Raw genomic sequence first — 19,524 nt, 5'->3', positions numbered from 1 at the left:
ACCTCAACCAAGATTATATATAATCTCCCCTTAATAACAAAACTCTTTCAAGCACTTTACAGAACTGTCATTTGAAAAATAGCATCCTAACCCACCTCCATCCTTCTTACCTTCTAGACCTCTGCCTCATGGAGGGCTACTTAGAGTTACCTCAAAACAGGACCAGCATGGGGGAGGGGGAATCTTGATTTCCATGCCTTTACCTGAGCTGGTCCAACCTTATCTGCCTAGGAACCCTTGAGACAGGGCATCTTCTAAAGTTGAACTTAGGCCTTCCCTGGCCTCAGAAGAAAACAGGGTTGGGGCACCTCCAGCATCCTCCCAGTGGATGCACATGGGGTGTGGGGAGAGCAGAGGGGCAGTCTCCCTCCAGAAGCCTCTTCTGTCTCCTCGGTCTTCTTATCCCTTCCTCTCACCATCATTCCCAATCCAGCCCCAGACTCTTCCCTGTGGTGGGGGTTCTCAGATGAGAAAGACAAACTAGAAGTCAGAGCCTTTGGGGAAAGGCCCAGTGACCCAGATGCTGGGCCTCAGTCTGGGATGATCCATGGGAGATCCACAGTTCTGTGTCGCAGGCAGCAGCTGCTTCTTCTTTAGCTAGCGGACCTGCCACGGAGCCAAGAGACACTGCTGTGTAATAAGGCTGAAGAGAACAGTGTCATCTAACAAGGAGTCACTATGTGGCTCTACCTCATGCCAGGCAGGTGACAAGATTTCATGTGCCCCAGACTGGTCTGGAACTCTAGCCAAAGACGACATTAAACTTCAGATCCTCCTGTCTCCATCCCTTAAGTGTTCCAAATGCACATGTGCACCACCATGTCCCATTTATGGCTCAAACCCAGGACCACTCGAACACCAGGCAAGCATTCTTCCAACTGAGCTAAATCCCTCATCCCCTTAAGTGACTTTATATTAGCACATCACATTCGGAAGGTAGACGTCTGTCTGTCAAATGATCCCACACAGACCTGCTGCTCTAGGATTTTTTTTAAAAAATAAGATTTACGTATGGCTGCAGAACCTCAAAGCTCTAGAGTTTGCTGCATGCCAATGGTTCTGAACCCCAACCTTAGGGATGCTGTCCACCATCACAGCTTGTGAGAGACTACTTAACACAAATACTGTGCTTCTTAAAATCTTTGTGTGGTGTGGGGGATGGGGGGTTATGATTGACCTGTAAAGTCAGAGGACAGCCTCAGGTGTCAGTCTGCACCACTCACCCCTCTGAGACATTCTCTCTCTCTCTCTCTCTCTCTCTCTCTCTCTCTCTCTCTCTCTCTCTCTCTCTCTCTCTCTCTCTTGGCTGCTGAGTACACCCAGCAACAGCCTGGGAGACTCAAATACCGTCCTGTCTCTGCCTCCCATCTTGCTTAGGAGTACATATACATAATATACCCTTCTGTGACCCACCCCAGCTGTCCATGAGTTCTGGGGATTCGAACTCCCTACATTTACATAACAAGTACTTTACCCACATTGCCATCTGCCCAGCCCAATACTATGCTTTGATATGCACTGTCACACTTGGTCCTCTCTCTAAACAGATTCAACCCGAGAGTCATCCAAGACTTTGACTGCTAAGTCCTGAGCTCTGTCTGTGGAGTAGGAAATGCAGCTGCTGACATCTGCTTTAGAAGTCACGGATGAATGATGCTGGAGTAGATGATAGAGCAGTAACACTGTGGCTACCCACCCCAAGCCTAGTCAGGCTCAGGATGAATTCTCTTCTAATCCCCACCAAAGGGGAAAACACAGCCAAGATGGTTATTGAGAAATCGTGGGCTTACCAAGAGTAGGGACTTGCCAAAGGTCACCCCCAAAAGGCAGATCCAGGTCCCAGACTCAGTTTACCTTTTCCCAGCTAGTGCTCAAATTACTAGAAATCCATGAGGGTTGTGTTATAAATGTTCTTTCTCTCTCCCCGCTCTCTGGTGAACATTCCCTAGCCCTATTTCCAGCCCTCATAAGTCCCCGGTGTCCTAAGGCAGTTCTTTCAGAGACGGTGCTGCTCTCCTGACCCATACTCACCTGCACAGTGTCATGGATCCAGTCCAGGAACTCTGCTACCTTGGCATAAACACCTGGGCGATTGGGCTCTGCACAGCCACGACCCCAGCTGACCACCCCTACAAGGTGCCACGTGTCACCACTGGGACACACCAGGGGTCCCCCGCTGTCTCCCTGAGGAATCCAGGAAAGGAGACACAAAGAAACAAAAGTCAGACCTGCCTGATGGAGCAGCACCAGTCTTCCATGGAGAATGAATTCTCCTGCAGGAGAGGAAGGCTCCTGCTTCTTGACATTATACCCGCTGACTTCACCTTCCATAACACTGTATGTAGTATGAAGTCCCTAGGTAGTCTGCCATCCCCCATCCATGAGCACTAACCAAGGGACCAAGCTGCAGCAAGTTTCCTGCCCCCTCCTTCCACCACCAGGAGGTCCCCCATTCCTCCCTCCACGACCAGCCACACCTGGCACGCATCTGCCCTTCCGTCCAGGAAGCCGGCACACAGCATGCGGTGTGTAAGTGCCCCACTGTACATGCATGAGCTGTTGCAGAGATCGGTGCTGAGCAGGGGTACCATTGTGTCCTGCAGTGTATCTGAGCTATGAGCTGTAGAAAACACAGAGAGAAGCTGCAGGGTACCAAGCCAGGCCAAAAAGGCAGGACATCAAGAAAGAGATGAGTCACAGCTCTTCAGGACACAAGGACCCATAGAAGGAAGAATGGGCAGGACAATGGACCTGGGCCAGAGGACAAGTCTTCCAGACTCCCAGCTGGGAATGAGGAGACCATGAGAAAGATGCAGTCTACCAAACGCTGAGGTCATGATGCTCCTGGGACCGAAAGGAGGAGAGTGAAAGAGCCCGGGCTGCGGGAAAAGTGTTCAGTGGTTGTTCTCCATAGGAACGCCCAGTACTCAGGAGTCACCAAGGGGGTAAAAGAAGTGCCATTGTCAGGTGCCCAGGGGAGGGGGAAGTGCCGCAGTTTAGAAGATGCCTCTCCCTCCCCCACTTTATACTGAGGGCCCTCGGAGCTCACTCACTATGGCTGGGGTCGGTGTGGCCCCAGCCAGACACCCAGCACTGCGACCCTTGTGGAAAGTGCTGCTCCTTGGCCGGCAAACACACAGCGCCCACAGTGTCTGTGGAGAAGCACATAGTTGTGGTCCTGGCTCAGGCTAGGCTTCTCTCCTGCAGAGCCTGAGTGAAGAGCCTCCTCACCCACCTCACCGTCCTGGAACCTGGCCTCCACCACCAAGCTTGCTAGACAGAGAGATAGGTTGGACAATGTCCCATCTGGGGGCGCGCGCGCGCGTGCGTGCGTGCGTGCGTGCGTGCGTGCGTGCGTGCGTGCGTGCGTGTGTGTGTGTGAATGTATGGCACCCCCTAGAGGTGGACAGTGGTTTCGTTGCCTTGCCCCATCCTGAGGGCTGGAGGAAGAATGGAAATTCTTCTGTCTCTGAATATCAAATTTCTAACAAGACCCATTTGTCCAAAATGGTTCTTCTCCTGCAGAGTGACCATCCTTCTTGGGATGATGGTTTCAGAAGTGTGTGACATGTTCTATGAGTGGAACGAAATACGATTTTAAGTTGTACAATGACATTCCACAACATAAACATGCTTCCGTGTAACTGCAACAAGGAGAAAAATTCCAGTTGGTGCTGGACCGCACCCCTTGTGATGCTGTCAATCTCCCAGCTAACTAGATGGAGACCCTGGCTTCATGACATCTACAGAAGACTCCCAATCTAGAATTCTAAAACTCTCTTGTTTTCAAATTACAGATCTGTGTGAATTCGTGAATATGTGTGTTTGGGATTGTGAGTAAAGGGGCCTGAATGGTTGTCCTCCAAAGAGCCTTGTGTTACTTCAATTCGGTCTCAGACGCATGTGCAGGACATATCATCCCCGCGAGCTGATGGGCTTACCATCTGCAGTGCTACAGGAAGCCTGGGGGATCAGCTCGCCCCCCCTCCCATCAGTCTCTGTTCCTTAGACACCACTGCACCCAGCCTGCTCATTCCAAGGCCGGAGCCTCACCTGAGAAGTTGATTGGTGTCCGGAGCTGCAGCAGAGCCACATCATAGTCATGGTTCTGGGCGCTGTACAAAGGGTGGGGAATGATCTTCTCCACCATAGTTCCCTGGTGTTGTCGGACAGCACTGTGGCTGACCAGCCCTGCATGAACCCGCCAGCTGGATAGGCGGGACAGCCTGAAACTGCACATAGAAACCTACTGAGCCCAGGGAGGAGGGGGAAGGGAAGGTAGACAGAAGTAAGGTGGCGGGTGGCGGGAACTCCCTCGGGAAACCATTAGTGGCCATTGTCTCAAGCCTGTGAGCTCTGGGAACCCAAAAGTCATGTTTCTTAATATTATCCCCAGTGGCTGGCAGGACACTAGACCTGCAGTAGATGCTCGGGGACTGGACTGAAAGACAGTTTGGTCAGCAAAGTGCTTTCTCCATGCAAACATAAGGAGCTGAGTTCAGATCCCCAACACCCACATAAAAGGCCAGGCATGGTTATAATCTATGATCTAACACTAGGGAGGCAGAGATAAGCAGATCCCTAGAGCATGCTGGACCACACACACACACACACACACACACACACACACACACACACACAAAGCACAAAGCACAAAGATGTAGATATGGGCACATAATTTAAAATAAAGTAAATCTTTAAAAGTGTAAGGTGGAAAAGCAATTGAAGAAGTCAGTGTCATGTGACTATCCTCCACATGTGCATACAAACACACATACACACATGCATACATGTGCACATACAAGGGAATGTGCATACACACATGGAGGATGGGGAACATAAGAAACGTAAGTCTTTGCGTTATGGTTGCTATTGATGCAGAGCTGAACTTGGCCTTAAACAAGGACATTGCCCCCGCTTCGTGGAGACAGATAGCAGGACAGGGACATTTTATTCAGGACATACTAAAGACAGACAGAAAGGTGACTGTGACTCACCTCCCATCCCCATGGCCCTGAGACTCACCTGTACATGCAGTGGGCGGCAGTCACTACCCAGTAGGGTGCCAGCACAGAGGCCCCACATGTGTGTCGGGAGCCGAGCATCACACTAGCTTGCCACGGCCAGCGCCCAGAAGCCACAGCCTGACCGCCAACTATTCGAGAGGCCAGAGGTCTTGCCCCACACTCTGCAAACAGAAGAGGTTGGGATAGAAAGAAAAAGTGCCGAGTGCAGACGGAGGGCTGGGGTAGACAGCTCGCCTCTATTATATAAGTAGGGGACAGGAAGTTAACGATATTGGTTACCTCAGCCTGTGCACTGGCTGAGACCAGGGACCACGTCTATGGGGTCTGTGGAGCTCTCATGCCCATCCCATTGTACAAATCAAAGTGTCCAGGCATGATGGGTTCGAGAAGGGACTGGTAACTAGACAGGCGTATGGGGAATTGAGTGAAGGAACCCTACGCAATGTTGATCACTTGGCTCTAATGCACTACCCGTCCCTCAGTCTCTTCCAGCTGCTGACAGAGCTTGCACCTTTGCACCAGTAATAATGCCACTTACAGGGCTCTTCAGAAGGAAGAGGCAGAGAGTGGCCGTGGTGAGGGAGAGAGACCATCAGCCCAGCGCAGTGGCTGATGGGACACATGATAGAGATGTCAAGGGACTCTGTATGAGCAGCTTGTGTCTTCAAGGAGCCCAGCAGAAAGATGAGCAGGTAGGCAAGGTCACGCCAACCCAACTCACATACGCACACACAGAACCTGAGCGAGCCCCTCCATACAGCTCTTCCGCACTCGGGAGACCAGGAAGACCCCCTCCCCTCCCACCACCGACTTCCTGATCACAGGATATGACTCACCAGAACATTTGAGAGAAACAATTCGGCCAGAAGGACAGTTAGCGCTGCAAAATAGGGGTGTTCCTAAGACACTAGGCAGTGCCACATAACGGCCATGTACACCCAAGGGCATGAGGAGTGGTCAGGGGGTTCCTCACAGTTTTGCTTTGCTTTCTTAAGACAGTGTATCACGGGACCCAGGCTGGCCCCACACTCACACTATAGCCAAGGATGGCCTGACCTTGCCACAGCTTCCCAAGTGCTGGGGTTACAGGCCTGTGCCACAACAATCAGCCTAGCTTTATCGTTCTTAAAGCCGTCCTGTAGTCCCAACCTTATGATGCCACCATTCTTACCATTTTCTCCCACCCTTCACAAACAACCAGGCCCTTCCAGGGCAGCAGGCTGCCCATTGCACCCCAGTATCAGAGGGAAACAGAAAGCGTTCATAGTCCTGGGAGATCTGCTTGGATAAGGTCCATGAATTGACAAATGAGACAACCCAGTGGTTTCCATGCGCCTTGAGTAAGTAGATGTTCATGAATGGCCATGCTGTTGTGAGTGACAAGAGCCCTCCCCCCAGGCTTCTTCCGGGCCCAGCCTCTTCTCTGTCCCAGGTCACTCTTGTTTTTGTGCTCCTTCCTGCCCCTTCGCATAAAACTCAACTGCCTTTTGATCTGACATTCTTGCCTTGCCCTTCCTGTCTCTTCCCTCCAGCAGCCCACTCCCTGGTCCACTTGGCTTCAATTTTCCTAACCCTGTAGCCCTACTACCCTCCTGGGGGACTTGGGAATCCCACAGAGGAAAAGGGACAGCTGGGGTCACTCGCTCTGCCTTCAGTGCATTCCTAAGGATGGAGCTGAGGCTTGAAAGAAGTCGAGCAAGTAGGCTGAGATAGCTCCAGGGCACAGATGGGGCATCTGCCTGCACCCTCCCTGAGGCTTCGGGCAGTTCGAAGGAGCCTAAGCTGGGCAAAGACCTCCCAGCCTGTGCTGCCTAGAGTAGAGTGAGAGGTTTGGTCCATCCTGAGTCCCCTTCTTTCAGATGCTCTCATTTTCTCTTGAGAGAGCAGAATTATACAAGCAAAGCCTAGCCACAGGAGTCCCTGACTTGGCATCCAGAGCCTGGCCCCCAAACTGACGGTTTATTAGTCAATCGGGATAAAGCCTTGGATAAAGTTGTTTAACCTCACTGAGCCTCAGTTTCTCTACCTGTAAAAGTGAATTATGAGGGGCTGGAGAGATGGCTCAGAGGTTAAGAGCACTGACTGTTCTTCCAGAGGTCCTGAGTTTAATTCCCAGCAACCACATGGTGGCTCACAACCATCTGTAATGGGATCTGATGTCCTCTTCTGGTGTGTCTGAAGACAGCTACAGTGTACATAAAAGTGAATTATGGTTTGAATACAAAGTGACCCACCAAAAGTTCTCCAGCAAAGCACCTGGTCCTCAACCCAGGGCACTGTTTTTAGAAGTTCTGGAGCTTTTCCACCTAGAGAAAGCGGATCTCAGGAGTATGTCCTTGAGTTATATCTTATCCTAAATCTGGCCCAGTCCCTTTTATGTCCACATAAGCAGCCTCCTCCTACACCCATTCCTGTCAACATGGTGCTCTGATGTAGCACATGGAACCAAGCCATCATTGGCTGAACCATCTACAATTGTGAAGCAAAGAGGCCTTTCTTCCCTTACATTGCCTTTCACATGTATGGTCATAGCAACACAGAGCCAAGAAAGGGGATGCAAGAGGACCATTCTAAATCCTGTTCCAGGAACTAACAATCTTGGGGGGGGGTTGGCTGTTTGTTTGTTTGTTTGTTTGTTTTGAGATATGTCTCCTGCATCCCAGGCTGACCTCAAACTCTGTATACAGTTGTGATGACCTTGATGACCCTCCTGCCTCTACCTCCTGCTCAGAATTTTAGCAACAACACCTCCCAGTTTATTCAGTACCGGGGATTGAACCAAGGGCTTGGTGTGTGCTAGGCAAGCCCTCTACAACGTCTGAGCCACATACCCAGCCTTGCATTTCTTGGGTGAGGTAGATATCATATGACAGGGCATGTGACCTGGGTTTGTTGCCTGTGACTGGGAAATGGTCTTCTCTGCCCATGTCCTCACCATCAAGCTCCCCTGCAGGAAGATCTTTCTAGACTACCCACCACTCACCTAACCTACAGAAGCCCTACCTGGGCTGCCATGCCTCCTCTACAAGGCTTCCCGGTCTAGCAGAGAGCTGAGCAAACTCCTGGGATCTGTTGAGCTTGATGTCAGACAGATTCACTGCCTTGTGTTGAGTGAGTCTGGACAGAGGAAGAGAAAACAGGGAGAAGTCAGCTTCAAACTGTAGCCTGAGTGAGGTCAGGGGGTCAGAACCACACTGTGTATGAGACAGACATGGCAACATTGTGAATGGGCCAGAGCATGAAGGCGACTTCTGAAGGCACATTTCCAGCTCCAGTGTCCCCACAAACCATCCAGCCCTATAAGTCTGTTACCTGAAGTGCCCAAGACTCTGGCAGATGTGCATCCCCAGGGCAGGGTTCCAGCCCTCATGGCAGACCAGGAGCCAGTCTGGCCGAGCCCTTACTTGCACTTCAAGCAGAAGATCCTCGCCATTTATTCTGAAAGATACTAAAAGCCCCATGTGAAAACCCTCCTGCTGCCCAACCAAGAGGAGCTGGATGCTTGGACCACCCCAGGTCAGCTTGCCTGCCCCCCTGGGTGCCTGGTCAGTGCTGAAAACAAAAGCTACCATTTTGTAGATATTTCAGTTCTGTGCTTTGACCATGTGCTTTAAAAGGTGCTCTGAGGCAAGGGAGATGACTCAGCAGATAAAAGCACTCATCGTCAAGCTTGTCAACCTGGGCTGAATCTCCACAGCCTATGTGATAGAGAACCAACAAATTGTCTTCTGACCCCCCCACACTCAGTCAGAGGCAGACATGCACACACACAGAGAGAGAGAGAGAGAGAGAGAGAGAGAGAGAGAGAGAGAGAGAGAGAGAGAGAGAGTAATAAACAGGGGTATTCTGCCACACTCTTAACCATAACAACCCTACAAGAAAGCAGTTAACTCCCTCAACAGAGGGGATATGGAGGCACAAAAGTGAAAGCAACTTGTCCAAGACCAACAAGGGATGGATCTAGAACATAAGCCACGTCTCCTAAATTCAAATATTGTGACAGTAGTAGTCAATGTTTATAAACTGCTTTCTCCCCCGTGTTGCTGCATATTCTCTCTGTGTCTCTCTCTGTGTGTCTCTGTATCTCTGTGTCTCTGTCTCTCTTTCTCTGTGTGTGTGTGTGTCTGTTTGTCTGTTTCTCTCTCCTCCTCCCCTCTCTCTGTCTGTCTCTCTCTCTCTCCCCCTCTCTCCTTCTCTCTCCTTCTCTCTCTCTCTATCTCTATCTCTCTCTTTTCCTCCCTCCCTCTCTCCCTCCATCCCTCCATCAGTGTAACTGTGTTTAGAGACAGAGCTTTGAAGAAGGCATTTAAGATTAAACAAAAGGCCTTGTTCTACAGCTTCATTGACAGAGTCCTTTCCTAGCATGCACATAGCCCTGGGTTTGACTCCCAGTGCTGGCTGTGGTGGAACAAGCCTGTAACCCCTACACTCCAGAGGTGGAGGCAGGAGCTAGAGGCCAGCTTGGATACGTTAGACACTTAAAGATGAAATGAAACCATGGGGTGCTGCTCCAGGTGGGCCAGTGTCCTCATAGAAGACACCAACTCGTTCATTATTTCCCTGCCCACCTCCCAGCAAACAGAAAATACTGTAGGATGATACTGTGGGGAGCCGGGAAGAGAGCCCTCACCAGGAACCAAGCTGCCCTTGGTAACTGGACGTCTAGCATCCAGTCTGTGAGAAAATAAACGCACACCCCATCTGTAGTGCTTTGTTAAGGCAGGCCAGATGACGGATACACAGGCTCACGGCTACGCTTCTTTTATGTATTTGCATGCTTTAGTATTACAATTGCATGCAGTAAATACTTTTCTTTTTCACTGTGCATAGAAAGAAATGGAAGCTCAAGGAAATAATGTACCCATCTAGCAAAAAATAAATAAATAAACAAACAAACAAACAAACCCACCCCAGGCTTGATCTAACTTCTATAGCTCTTTCTAACATCCAACCTTTGGACAGCATTGTACTGTGTGAACTCCAACTCTTCCTGGAAGAACAGACAGTGGAGACAGCCAGGGGACAATGTGGAGTGATGTCCTCAGATGACCTGGTGGCCCTGCTGTTCACACACTGCCACCCCTCCGCTAGCTCCTCTTCCCCCACATAAGCTTCATCTCTCTACTGCCCTGGCCTCCTAACCACACCCCAGCTAAAGATCGGGACACTCCTTAGGGAAGCCTGTAAGCCCTAAACCCGACCTCAATGCTGCCAGGTAGACCTTGTTACAACCCCCATCCAGTAGAGGAAGAGACAGATGGGTGATGGCAAACTGCTGGTCCTTCGTTTCCGTCCTGAAGCTGTAAAGGGCCCCGAGCTAGGAGCAAATCTGGTTCCTGTAGCTTTGAGGACATTGCCCACCTGCTTTGGGAAGAGATGGAAGGAGTTTTTCCTCACTGCTCACTCCTGGGCAGCTCAACGTTACCTCCTCCTCCTGCAACGTCACCGAGACGGGTGGAGAGGCAGCCGGCCAGAGATACAACACTAACAAAGTGCAGAGAAAGTCAGAGAGACTGGGAACCGGGAGGAAACCCCCAGAAAGGCTCAACGTGCCTAGCAAGTCAGTACAGCAGTAGGGGTAGGCCTGCCTTCTAAAGAATCTCTGTCAGCCACATTGCCTATAGATAGACCCCAATCAGTCAGTAAGAGGGGCACAGGACTGTCTGTCCTATGTTTCTATTTGTCTGTTTGTCTCTCACTAAGAACAGTTTCTAGGTGGGGGAGGAGGGAGAATCTGACTAAAGCCATGGACCATCCATAAAAGTAAGAGGACTGTAGGGTCAAGGTGTTCCCTCTATGACCCTTAAATCCTTCCATTCCATGGGTAACCCCTTCCCTGTCCGGCTGTCTACACAGCACAGATGACAGAGGGGCTTGTCCATCTACCTACAGTGGCTGTTCAGCCCTGCTTCCGTCTCCAAGCTTCCCTCAGATCCTGTCCTCCTCCCCTCTTCAGACAGAAGGGCCCAGTACTGACCTAAGAGCCAGGAACCAACACCTGCTCCAGCCAGCAGCCCCAGGGCTCCCAGTATTACACAGCCACGTTGCAGGCAGCACCAACGCTGGGACTGAGAGACTATGAAGGAAGCAGAGAGCTGTCTGGGTTGTCTCCTCCTGCCAGCAAGCTTTACTCACCCTTGAAGTTCTAACAGGAGCCTGCCCCCAAGGGACAGAACCTGGTTCTGGTCTCTGAAGACCAACCAGATCCCACTCAGTCCTGAAGCAGGAAACAGCAAGTGGGGGATAAAGAATGAGATGTCCCACATCTTCATACTGACCCAAGAACGGTATAAGGGATGGAGGAAAAGCATTCTTTGCTGATCCCATCCTGTCCTTCCCTTGTGACTTACTGGGTTGCTGCTGGTCTCCCAACTCTGCTCTGAAGATCCCAGGCCCAGGACCCTCTTCTGTGCACCGGATCTCCATTGGGCATTGGTCATCCAATGTTGAACTCTGGAGAAATAGGGGTTAGAAATCCAGCAGCCCTGCACGAGGACTGCCAAGAGAAGACCAAGCTCTCACCAAATTCCAGTGCCTATCTCAGCCCTGCCCCCAAGGCTATCTGTAAGTCTATATTTACCTTGGAGATGCCTATCCGGGCCTTTTCTGCTCTCCTGGAACCCCTAACCCTATCCACTTCACTCTCACATGGCTGCAATAGCAAGGAGAAAACTAGAACCCAGACTTGCTCTATGGCAGAGCCCATGCTCTCCATTAACCTTACTCTCTTCATGCCTCCTGTGAGCATCCAAAAGCTCACCCCCTGAGGCCCGCCAATGCCCCACCTCCATTCCTTCCTATCTCAGAAAAAGAGGATGGATACAGACACACACTACATAAGCCACCATAGAAGCCAGGATAAGTAATTCAGGATAAACCACCATGAACTAGAATTCTCAGTCTTGTCCCAAACACAACTCATAGTATTCGTTAAATGACCACAAAGAGTTCAACTGAAGTACCAATGGCATTCAAGAGGCAATTTTTCTCCAACAAGATCAGGGACAGCTTCTAGAGGGGAGAGTCCCTAAGGCAGTATCCTCTTGTGTGAGTGGAGCTTGAGTTGATGTATTTTTGTCAGGTATTGTATGGTCGAAAGATGTTGATGAAGCAAAGATGGGGTGGTTAAGAAAGAAACGAGGAGAGTTCACATGTACGCCGGGAGCTCCTGACCCATGATGAGCAATGAAATAATAGAATTACAAGCACTGAAAAGTTCATAACTAGGTCTTACAATCTATCCTGTGAAGTTAAGTAACTCAGACCACCACTCCAAACTTCAATTCACTTATCATTCTTAAAGTAAGAGCAATAACTCCCACCCTAGTGTCCTCTAGTTGTAGTTGGTAAAGGGTCATCAGCCCAACCCTCAGGAAGGGATTAGGTCACTGTCCTGGCCAATACTCTCCATGTTATAAAGCCCAAGTAATCTTTCTAAGATGCGATGATGGTGGTCCAGTCTTTAAAGAACCCAGTGAATCTTTGCTGCCTTAGCATCTAGCTAAGCCTCACATCATAGCTCCTAGGCTTTCGGGATCTCACCCTACCTCATCTCTCCCTCCTTGTGCCAGCACCAGCTCTCTCCACAGCACTGTGCCATCCCTCAGCACCTTCAGGCGCTCTCACACTACACAGGTGTTGTGTCTGCTGCACCTGCCCCACATAGCTGCCTCCCACTGACCCCTCAGTGTGGAGGTCATTTCTTCAGAGAATGTCCTTAACTAAAGAAAACTTATTATTGACTTATGTGGGCCTCACTTCTTTCTCTTTCTTTCTGCACTGGTCTATATATACCAAGGATTAGCACAAAAAGGCATGGAAGTAAAGAAGGAAGAAAGAAGAAAGGGAGGGGAAGGGGGAGTGAGGAAGGAGGTAGAGAGGGAGGAGGGATGAAGAAAAGAAGGGAGGAAAACAATGTGGTTCAAGGGACTTTATAAATTATAAAACACAGTTTCAATAAGAAATACATGTAGGCCGTAAATCCTTCTTCAAGGAATTTGTAATCTGATAGAATAAATATAATGGGGCTGGAGAGATGGCTCAGTGGTTAAGAGTACTTGGTGCTCTTCCAGAGGTCCTGAGTTCAATTCCCAGCAACCACATGGTGGCTCACAACCATCTGTAATGGGATCCAATGCCTCTTCTAGCATGTCAGTGACAGTGTGCATATATATATATATATATATATATATATATATATAATTTTTAACAAAAGATTACAGGTGTGGACCACCATACCTGGCTTTTAAAAAAAAGAATGAATATAACATCTCAAAACTAGACTCTAGCTAGGTGTGATGGGATATGCTTGAAACCACAACACTCTGGAGGTGAAACATAAGACCCACAAGGCCAGCTTCGGCAACAGCAACAAAAGCCTGAGGCAAAGGCAGGCAGATCTCTCTGAGTTTGAGACCAGTCTGGTCTACAGAGGGAGTTCCAGGCTAGCCAGGGCTACACGGAGAAACCCTGTCTTGAAAAAACCAAAAACCAAAATATGAAAAAAGCAAACAAACAAAATAGGACTTAAAATAAATTGGGACTGGAGAGATACCTCAGAGGTTAAGTGAACTAGCTGCTCATTCAGAAGCCCTGAGTTCAATTCCCAGCCACCACATGGTGGCTCATGATCATCTGTAATGGGATCTGATACCCTCTTTTGTCATGTTGGCATACGTGTGAATGGAGTATTCATGTACATAAATAAATAAATCTTTAAGAAAGGAAGGAAGGGGTTGGGGATTTAGCTCAGTGGTAGAGCGCTTGCCTAGGGAAGCGCAAGGCCCTGGGTTAGGTTCCCAGCTCTGAAAAAAGAACCAAAAAAAAAAAAAAAAGAAAGAAAGGAAGGAAGGAAAGAAGGATGAAAGAAAGAAGAAAGGAAGAAAGCAAGCAAGAAGGAAAGAAGGGAGGAAGGAAGGGAAGAAGGGAGGAAGGAAGGGAAGAAGGGAGGAAGGGAGAAAAGAAGGAAGGAAGAAAAGAGGCCCAGAAGACAGTTTGGTCAGTAAAGGGCTTGCATAAAATCACAAAACCTTATAGTCTATTCCTAGATCCTATGTAAGCCCATGGCCTGGTAGAACATGATTTTAATCCCAGAGACAGGTAGATCTCTGGGGCTTGATGCAAGCCAGTAAGAGATGCTTTCTCAAGAAAGAAAGAAAGAAAGAAAGAAAGAAAGAAAGAAAGAAAGAAAGAAAGAAAGAAAGAAAGAAAAAACAAACGAACCAAGGAACCAAGGAACCAAGGAACCAAGGAAGGAACCAAGGAAGGAAAAGGATCATGACAGGTAGCATATGAAGAATGACACCTAGAGTTGTCCTATGAAATATACTTGTATATGCACATGCGTGCATGCACACGTTGCGTGCATGCATACACACACACACACACACACACACACACACACACACACGCCCCAAAATGTCCTGATTCCTTCTCTAGATCACCTTTATGTCTTGACACATCCCAAGCAATGGCAAAGCCTAAACCACTGACCCCAAAGCAATGTTATCTTAGGTGTGATTTTCAGGCATTCAGTGGAATATCTCCAGGGTCTTGATTCTGTGGCCTGCTAAACTGGCTTTCTTCACCATTCATCTAGGGTAAGGAAAACCTGTCAACCTCATCCAGTAAAGCCCCCTAAACTGTCCGAAAGTGGATTCACTAGCCTACCAATGAGCCCCAGGCCAGTTTAGATTGCACAGAAGGCAGCAACCCAACCCCTTCCTATAAAGTGAGACACCATCCCACCACCCCCACACCATTCACAGCCAAAGTAGGACTGGGCCTCCCACAGGGGGCTGGCCATACTTCTGGAAAAACATAGCTCCCAGTGTGTGTACACACACACACACACACACACACACACACACACACACACACACACGTTCCATCTGTGCTCAGAGATGAGAGCCAAGGACATCAGGCTTGGGGAAACCAGAGAAGTGGCCATAGGTATGTGTGGTTTTCTCTGAGGATGTAGTTCCTCTTGAGTGGATGCCCTGTCCAATCAGAGAGCCCATTATAGAAACAATTCCACAGCACACCCAGACTTTCCTTTTAATGCCTGAGACACTCGACTTCAAGCCTGGCCTCTCAAGTAATCACCTTGTCTCAGGCACCACCTCACCTCAAAATATAACCTGCCCAAACTCATGTTATAACCTGAAAACATGAGCCTTCAGTAGAAAGACACCTCTTTGCTGTACTGAGCAGAAGTCTGTTTAATGCTTTGCTCAGTACAGCCACATGCAAACTACTTTATCAGCCCAGCATAGGGATGGCAAAAGAAAGGCAGTCTCGGAGATAACTCTAGCTCCACAGCCCATGACAGGATACAATTCCTGCCCTGGAGCAGCCAGTAGAGGCTCTTCTAACAACCTTGCATCCAGGAGTAGAGGGTGAGCAGGGATGGAGGGATGGCAGGGGTACAGCCTTACCAGGTGAGTCAGTTGCACTGATGTAAGGCAGTAAGGTCTGCTGGGCAGGGTGTGGCTCCTGTCCTCATGTCAGGATTGATTCAACAGCCCAGCCAGCGTGGTTGGAGGATGAAGTCTCCCTGGTTCACACACAGCCCCTCCCCTTGTCTCCCACCCCTACACACGTAGACACGCACCAGAGAGACAATGAACTATGCTCAGGGCCCATGAATAGGCCCCTTGTTGTAGAGAATCGGGGCAAGGGCTGGGCTGGGCCTGGTAGCCCCAGCCCCTGCTATCTGCTAACTGGAAGCTTGGAAACAGAAAATAGGGAGGTGGGGTAGGCTACTGTTGCTTAGCAACCAGGTTCCTTGTGCCCCCCCCCAAATATGTATACTAGCACAATCCCCCCACCCCTTCTAGCTGACAGGGCTGCACTAAAGAGTGATGTTAGCATGTGTGGAAATGTCTCTGAGCTCTACGGAAGCTGGCCTTTCCAGCAGTCTCAGGATGTCACCAGGTTGGGGCTGACAGATGACGAGGTATCTTCATTACTCCCTTCTCAGCCATAATGCATCTCTCACCCAATTGCTAGGAAGTGAGGCCTCCTCACCCAGTTCACCCCTGGGATCCAGTAGCCATTGGTGCTCTCTTGTTTCTTTTTTTTTTTTTTTTTTTTTTTTTTCGAGCTGGGGATCAACCCAGGGCCTTGTGCTTCGTGAGGCAAGCGCTCTACCACTGAGCTAAATCCCCAACCCCGCTCTCTTGTTTCAAAGTTCAAGATAATGCAGCTGATCCCAGACTAGAGCTGGACACACCTGGAGCCATGTCCCTTTAAAGGAGAAGCCGAGGGGTGAGTACCAGGGAAGCAGGCATTCTCAGTTACAATCTGCCGTTCATGGATCCCTCAGATGCATCAGTTCAATAGCACGGGCTTTAGAGTCAAATCTCTCCCAAACACAGTTCTCCCACTCAGCCGCCCTGTGAATGGAGAGTCATAGTTCTTACCTCATAGGGTTGAAGATGAAACAAAATGAGATATTGAATATAAAAATCTTTTTCTAGTATCACTATCTTAGACTAGGGATATGGTTGTCAGAGAACTGAAGAGAAGAGATGGTTCTTGTGGTAGATGACCCAAGGTTAGAGACATCTACCCTAGAGCACCTTCCCCAAAGAAGACCAAAAAGGAACATTCGGGGAGTTAATGAAGCTGGAGTTCAGGAAAAAAAGACAACATAGTACACCTTACATGAAATGCTGAAGCTGATTGGCGCACTGAGGGAAGAACAAATCACTGAGATTTCTGATCTTTTGCTGATGCTTTTATTGACATAACCATGAAGACAGCATTCTCCCCAGGGATGTGAGCCTGTGTTCCATATCCCTGAGCCAGTCAAAGTAGTAAAAATTAGCTGTATCTATGACTCTTGCTTTTACCTTTACAGCAAGTTCAAGGCTATTTTGAGTGGCTCAAAATTTGGAATGAATATTCGAGATAGACTATAGCTAGCTCTATTCGTTTTAAGATTCGTGCCCACATTATGTGTCTGTGTAAGTCAATGTGACGTGTATGAAGGTGCCATTAATGGCCAGAAGAGGGGGTCAGATCCTTTGGAGCTGGAGTTAGAGGTGATTGTGAGCCCTGCAGCGTGAGTGCTGGGAACTGAACCGGGGTCCTCTGCCAACACAGGAAGCACTCTGAACTGCCAAACCCTACCTGTATCCTTGCCTGTGGTTCCCTCTTAACTTTTGCTAACTTGGGGTCATAAAGGCTCCACTGAACCTCCTGACTATCAGCAGCCGCCCCTCTCTCAGGCTGGGCCCCAGCTGCTCTTCTGGTTCTCTTTATTGACAGATACAGTTTTAAATGACTTGCCACTCTTTATGTAAACCAGGCCAGTCCTGAGCTCATAGAGCTCCACGTGCCTCTGCCTCCTCAGGGTTGGGATCGAAGGTGTGTGTCACCACATCTGGCTTGGCTCATTTTTAGCTGAATAGAGACAAGCAGGTTAGGGCTCGCCCCCCGAAATGTTGTCACTGAAAGCTGTGAGTTGCTTGTTTGAGACTCTGCCTCCTCTCTCATCTCCCTAACTTCTTGCCCACCCCACCATTACTTTGCCCACGCCAACCATACTGTTACCTCCTGCTTCTTTTCCTCATGCACTTACTGAACCCACACACAGTGATGAAGACACAGAGATAGGCACAGAGGAGAGACCTGGTGGCCAGAGCTGAGACTCCCTAGCTAGGACTCCTAGAGCAGTGCTCTTTAGCTTACAATGTCAACCACTTACTGTGTTTCCTGAATGAGCCTGGGTATAGCACAGGCCTATTTGTCAGACCCATAGACTAGGCTAGGAACCGATAAAAATAACTCATTTGTGAAAAGTGAAATTACAGTGACATAGAAGTATAGGAGAGCAGGGGAAGAGTTGATTCATCTACCCAGAGAGCCCAGAGAGGGCTTCTCAAAGGAGGAGACATTTGGACTGAATTTTAGAGAGGGGGGAAGGGGAAAAAAAAGATGTGGCAACTATGGAAAAGGGTATTTCAAATAATTCCAGGTGATGCCTGTGAACTGAAAGAGAAAATTCTCTTCTCTACAAATACAACCAGAAGAAGAAAAAAAGTTAGAATCAAGTCTTGCAAAGTCCTGGAAATTACTCAGAGATCCGTGGCAATCTGGAAAGTGTTATTCAAAAGATGCAATGCTCAGTGAGTGTTATGAATTTTAACTGGCTGGAATCCCATCCCCCTCACCCCAGCTCTGCAGTAGCTTTAAGGACCAACATCCCACAGGGACAGTGAACAGCCACAAGAAGGGAGAACACAGGCTTGTAGCACAACTTTCTCAGAGAGCTGTCACCTTATTTGAGCCCTCCTGGTGGGTCCCTGGTAGAAAGTATTTACCATGCTGCCTTCATCTGACCGAACTTGAGGCTTGACTCTGTTTCAATCTTTTTTTTTTTTTACTTAAAGGCATGGGGGAGGGGCAGTTGTTAGAGCTTATGGCTGTCTGAGGTGGTGGACAACAGTTGATTACAATAAACTGTATTAAAAACCCTTAAAGAAGAATCTGGGGATGAGATACTCCTCTTTGAACCTGGTAACTTCGTTCTTGTCCCGATCAGTCTTCTTCTGCCTTTCCATATGGCTTCATCTTCAAGAAGGCTATGGATGGATGGCTCGTGTGCTTAGAAGAACTCGTGTCATTTTTACATAAGCCTGTAATAGCCAGCATCCTTTTCAAGCCAGCCTCAAGCTCTGTTCATGCCTGTTGTCATCAGGCACGCTATAATATCGTTGTTGATATAAATGAACACCTTGGGTTGTGTGTGTTAGAGACAATGGGAATCTTCAAACCTTCTCAGTTCTGGCCAAGTCTGGCCTCAAACTTGGGATCTTCCTGCATCTGCCTCCTAAAGTGTTAGGACTACAGGGATGTATCATCATGACTAGAAAACCTTGGATTCTAATAATGATATGTCAAAGCAATTGCTATATATAATCTAATTAGTGACCTCAGTAAGGAAAGTAAACAGAAGCCATTGAAGACTCCAAAAAGTACAGAGCTGGAGAGATGGCTCAGTGGTTAAGAGTCCTCATCTCACAACTGTTCCAGGGGATTTGATGGCCTCTTCTAGCCTCTATGGGCACTGCACTCATGTGGTAAACACACATATACACTTAGGCAAAATAGTCACATAAAAGTAAAGAAATAAACATTAAAATGTGCAACCAACTCTTCATCCAGATATAGGTTCTTCATCCAGATATAGGTTAGAGCATGGCAGAAATGAGTACATTTCAACCTAGCTACAGAGTCAACACATGCATGCGCGTGAACACACACACACACACACACACACACACACAAGTGGGGTTGGGACTAGCAGTCCTGAGCTCAACAATGTCATGCTGAGACATGGTACGAGGTGACTGCACTGACACCCTGACCCTGAGGACAGTCCATAGTAAAGGTGCTGTACTTACTTCTAACTTAACCTCTAAAGGTGGCACCACTAACCAGGTCTTGAAGGAACAGTTCAGAAGCCAGGCTCTGACAGGACAGACAGGCT

The 19,524-nt window shown here is 48.8% G+C and overlaps 1 protein-coding gene across 1 annotated transcript; it reads right to left on the bottom strand.

Annotated features, from left to right (window-relative positions):
• Positions 1–404: 404 nt before the first annotated feature.
• On the bottom strand, positions 405–11,494 carry Tmprss5 (transmembrane serine protease 5). The gene is made up of 12 exons (XM_032910495.1): positions 11,378–11,494; positions 11,005–11,103; positions 10,389–10,511; positions 8,340–8,475; positions 8,031–8,144; positions 5,864–5,907; positions 5,026–5,188; positions 4,054–4,232; positions 3,054–3,152; positions 2,478–2,620; positions 2,032–2,184; positions 405–606 (listed from the first exon to the last, which is right to left on the bottom strand). Exons 1-12 carry the CDS (start codon positions 11,451–11,453, stop codon positions 598–600), a joined length of 1,338 nt encoding a protein of 445 aa, XP_032766386.1. The 5' UTR covers positions 11,454–11,494; the 3' UTR covers positions 405–597.
• Positions 11,495–19,524: the final 8,030 nt, after the last annotated feature.

The sequence above is a fragment of the Rattus rattus genome, chromosome 8 (assembly GCF_011064425.1).
Source record: "Rattus rattus isolate New Zealand chromosome 8, Rrattus_CSIRO_v1, whole genome shotgun sequence".
Taxonomy (NCBI): Eukaryota; Metazoa; Chordata; class Mammalia; order Rodentia; family Muridae; genus Rattus; species Rattus rattus.
This window is presented reverse-complemented; position numbering and strand designations above follow the sequence as displayed.

Excerpts from the sequence above, each read along its gene's own strand:
- Tmprss5 (XM_032910495.1), bottom strand. The coding sequence starts at position 11,453 with ATGGAGATCCGGTGCACAGAAGAGGGTCCTGGGCCTGGGATCTTCAGA. Across the intron at positions 8,476-10,388 it reads TCCATCTCTTCCCAAAGCAG|TATCTTTCAGAATAAATGGC; the intron begins GTGGGCAATGTC and ends TGGGGCTTTTAG. Across the intron at positions 5,189-5,863 it reads TGTTTCTCTCAAATGTTCTG|AGTGTGGGGCAAGACCTCTG; the intron begins GTGAGTCATATC and ends TTCTGTTTGCAG.